Source organism: Telmatherina bonti (genome assembly GCF_933228915.1).
Source record: "Telmatherina bonti genome assembly, chromosome: 19".
Classification (NCBI taxonomy): Eukaryota; Metazoa; Chordata; class Actinopteri; order Atheriniformes; family Telmatherinidae; genus Telmatherina; species Telmatherina bonti.
In genome coordinates, this window is record NC_136617.1 from 11,189,171 (window position 1) to 11,193,406 (window position 4,236).

The window sequence follows — 4,236 nt, forward strand, 5'->3', positions numbered from 1 at the left end:
ATCTGGGCTGTCCTGCCTGGATCTGGCCTGTCCTGCCTGGATCTGGGCTGTCCTGCCTGGATCTGGGCTGTCCTGCCTGGATCTGGGCTGTCCTGCCTGGATCTGGCCTGTCCTGCCTGGATCTGGGCTGTCCTGCCTGGATCTGGCCTGTCCTGCCTGGATCTGGGCTGTTCTGCCTGGATCTGGCCTGTCCTGCCTGGATCTGGGCTGTCCTGCCTGGATCTGGCCTGTCCTGCCTGGATCTGGGCTGTTCTGCCTGGATCTGGGCTGTCCTGCCTGGATCTGGGCTGTCCTGCCTGGATCTGGCCTGTCCTGCCTGGATCTGGGCTGTCCTGCCTGGATCTGGCCTGTCCTGCCTGGATCTGGGCTGTCCTGCCTGGATCTGGCCTGTCCTGCCTGGATCTGGGCTGTCCTGCCTGGATCTGGCCTGTCCTGCCTGGATCTGGCCTGTCCTGCCTGGATCTGGTCTGTCCTGCCTGGATCTGGGCTGTCCTGCCTGGATCTGGCCTGTCCTGCCTGGATCTGGCCTGTCCTGCCTGGATCTGGGCTGTCCTGCCTGGATCTGACCTGTCCTGCCTGGATCTGGGCTGTTCTGCCTGGATCTGGGCTGTCCTGCCTGGATCTGGCCTGTCCTGCCTGGATCTGGCCTGTCCTGCCTGGATCTGGGCTGTTCATGTGGTGGTGGTCTCTGCGGTCACGGTGGTTCCCGCTGTAGACAGACCCCAAGAAAGGTGTGAGTTTAAAATTTTTTTTATATTCTTTGTATCATACAAACTTTGTTGTCTTTTTGTGTAAATGTGTGTGTATGAAAAATGCTTTATAATTGAAAATTGATTGAATATCTAAATAAATTAATTTAAAAAAATAGTTTTATTTACTCCTTGAAAATGTAAAATTGCACATTTCTCCTGTTTGAATTGTACTTTTAGTTTGCTAATATACTGATAATAATGTTCAGTTCATGACAGTCTGACAGCGTCTTTGCCTCCAGTGTCAACCATGTTTTTCAAAGCAACTCTAAAACATTTGCAGTTTGACTTATTTTTTATTTTGTCATTTCTCCTGTAATGGAACAACATGAGCATCTGATGGACGCAGGCTGGTACATGTAAACACATTAGTGAAAGGCTGCAACCTTGAGCCTCATTCGGCCGATCACACACACAAACATTGGTGTGGTAGAAAATCAAAAGGTAACTGAGAGATGAAAAAGATCGACTCGAGCAGATGACATCATGAAAGCCGCATCAGAACTGGGGTCATTTTGTCCTCAAACTCTTTTTTAATAAAACTCTTTCTGTGGTTCAGTTTTCATCGCTAAGTCTTTATGAGTTATGATTTATACAATAGAAACAACATCTAGAGAAAGAAAAAAGATGTAATCCAATAAATATGTCACCCACTGAATTTTCTCTTGGTGGAAGACAGCTACTTTAACTTGTAGTCTCATTACTGTAATCTATTACCTTCCGGGCCAATGGCTGGCAATCTCCTAAGAGGATTATGAGGATAAGATGTCACAGTCGGTGCTGACCCCACACATACAGACAGGGAACCACAGTTTCCTGGTGTTTTTTCCACTGAGTTTAATTGTGTGGCCGGACATGACCGCAGGTAGGAACGTAGTTTGGATATTTACTTATTATAAATATGTAATTAACAATGAACATGCAAACCAGTGGGATTTGTTGTTAAACTGCCTAGATCTGCAGCCTGGTTAGCTTTCGTTTAGCATTTTTAAAATACAATTCCTCTTTTTTAAATGTATTATTATAATACCTGTTAGGTTTATGGTTGAGAATTGTGGCTTTATTTTCTGCTTGTGTTTTTATCATTTCCAATAAAATGTCTGGAAATAGTATTTCTGACCTGCCTTGAAGATATGGTGTTGAGATTGAAGCTGTCCCAAGCAAAGTAAATTTTCAACAAATGCATAAGAATATAAGAATAAGTCTGAAGGATGCCGGGATGTTGTTTTGTTTTGCATGATTTTTCTTTTTCTTTTTTGTTATCAAAGCTTAACATTTAATCAGCAGGTTATCATCTGTGCTCTATATACTAAATTATAATGCACACACTGTTTTTGTTCATTAACCATCAATTAGAGCAAAAGTGATCACAATTTTGTTTCTCAATTAAATCACAAAGTGTATAATAATCTGAATTTTATTGAACAAAACTACCAACACTAAAAAAAAAAAAAAACATCATTCTCTCAAAATCCAGTACACAAATGACTCTGCAAAACAATTTCAAAACATTAAATAGGTTGTACAAAACTGAAAATGTGCATCTTTTATCATTTCTGCATGAATTAGGGTTAGTTCTTTTCCTAAACATTTTGCCAGATTTGGTTCAGTTTAACATTCAGGCTCTTCTTTAATATCGCCGTAAAAACTTTCTCATCCAAAGAACTTGTAAGTCAACAGATTGTTTCTGCCTGAATTTAGAAACTGGACTGATTTTGTGAAAGTCACTCCCCATTATTCCAGCCTTACACATCATTCCAACACCACCTTGCTAATGATGCACCCTTGTTGGGACACAATGGTCATCCACCCGACTTTCTTCTCTTCTTTCGTCATTTGGCAGAAACTTTTATCCAAATTAACTTGCAAGCGATAAGTTATAATTAAACCATAACAATTACCTAACATGCATGTCTTCTGGGTGGGAGGAAGCCAGAATACCCAGAAAAGACCCATGCATACACGGGGAGAACATGCAAATTTGACAGAAAAAGGCCACTGTTCAAACCTCCCCCTACTGACCTTGCTGTGAGGCAGCAGTGCTAACCACTACGCCATCATGCTGCCAAATATCTAGAAGTCCATCCGTGTGAACCATGAGGATGGCCAGAATACAGCTTTATGCCCTGCAGCCTGTGGAGAATCCTGCACAGAGACGTTTCCGGGACACCAGCAGCTTCACATACCTGCTTCTTACACACACCTTCTCTCTCAATACTGCTAATTTAATTAAGCTCCCCTGGGGATCTAATCATTAAACATGTCTGAAATTGTTTTCAGCGATATAAACAGGTAAAACAACAATCAAAAGTTTACACAGAATTACTAAAACCAAAATATTTAATTTACTAAAATCCAATAACAATCAACTGGAGCACAGCCGAAAGGAATTTCCACTCTCCCCCACCTACAACTCAGTGAGGACTGGCAGGTGTGATGTGTGTCTGGGTCCATCTGGAAGCACAGAAAGTGAATCATCACAGTGACAAAAAAATTAACTTCGTTGAACCTTTCAGAGGTTAAACAATAACATGATTTTTTAATCACAATTCAGTGACTATTAGAGCAGACCGGAGGTCATTGGACCAGACACCTTCACAGCCTGAAGAAGTTGGATTAATTTATATTAAGGTGTCCTTTTTTTTTTCTTATCTTGCGTTTAGATGACCCTTACATTTTTAGAAGTTGACATTTTGTTTTCATAAAACTGGATTTTATGAGTAAATGAATGTAACATAGAAATCCTACAAACCCCTGTTGGAGAGATTCCAGTCAATCACAATGCTATAATATTTTGCTTTTTGCCCTTTCAATTCTAATTTAATCCTTATTTACTACTTAACACATTGTCTCCTGAAATTAGACATGAAACTAGAGATCAATGCACAAACCTACCAGCAAAAGATTTGTTGGGGAACCCAACAGGGATTAAAAAAAAAAAAAAAACATTTTAAGACACCCTGCTGCATTGGCTCAATTTTTAATCTAGTTACAATTACAAAACAAAAGATTTTCTGAATTTTATCTGGTTTTTTTTTCAGACCATCAGATCTTCACCATGTTAATTCGAAGTCCACCAGAAATGCCTGACTTGAGGGGGAATCTGGACCACGTCTTACCGCTATGATGTTGGAACTCGATGTGGCTGAAAGTGATTCTGCTGGTGACTCGAGGTTGGTGTGGACAAAAGCCAGATGGCAAACTGGATTTTCAGGATGAAGTGGGAATCCATGCTCCTGATGCTGGTATTAATCACTGGCTTGTGTTTCCAACTTGTCCTGAGTGACCCTTTGGCCTCAGATGAACAATCTGATGCTAGTCACCATGAGGATGTTCATGTTAAAACCGTCTCCGAGACAACGGCGAATGTGTTGGACACAAACAGCCGGACATCCAGGGACTTACCAGACACAAGACTGGAAACAAACTGGAACGTGCCAGATATGAACCAGGGCAACTACGAGGATGCTGACTGGCATCCTTCTAC

At 41.6% G+C, this 4,236-nt stretch overlaps 1 protein-coding gene across 1 annotated transcript in view; it reads left to right on the forward strand.

Annotated features, from left to right (window-relative positions):
- Positions 1-3,888: 3,888 nt before the first annotated feature.
- The window catches only part of LOC306770439 (angiopoietin-2-like), a gene marked incomplete at both ends in the record, with an annotated part of 11,212 nt that continues 10,864 nt past the window's right edge, over positions 3,889-4,236 (forward strand). Inside the window, 2 exons of the mRNA XM_079259294.1 lie at positions 3,889-3,994; positions 4,050-4,236. The exon at positions 4,050-4,236 is cut by the window's right edge and continues 361 nt beyond it. Of these exons, the coding sequence (XP_079115420.1) occupies positions 3,889-3,994; positions 4,050-4,236 (293 nt within the window). The remainder of the gene's footprint in view (positions 3,995-4,049) is intronic.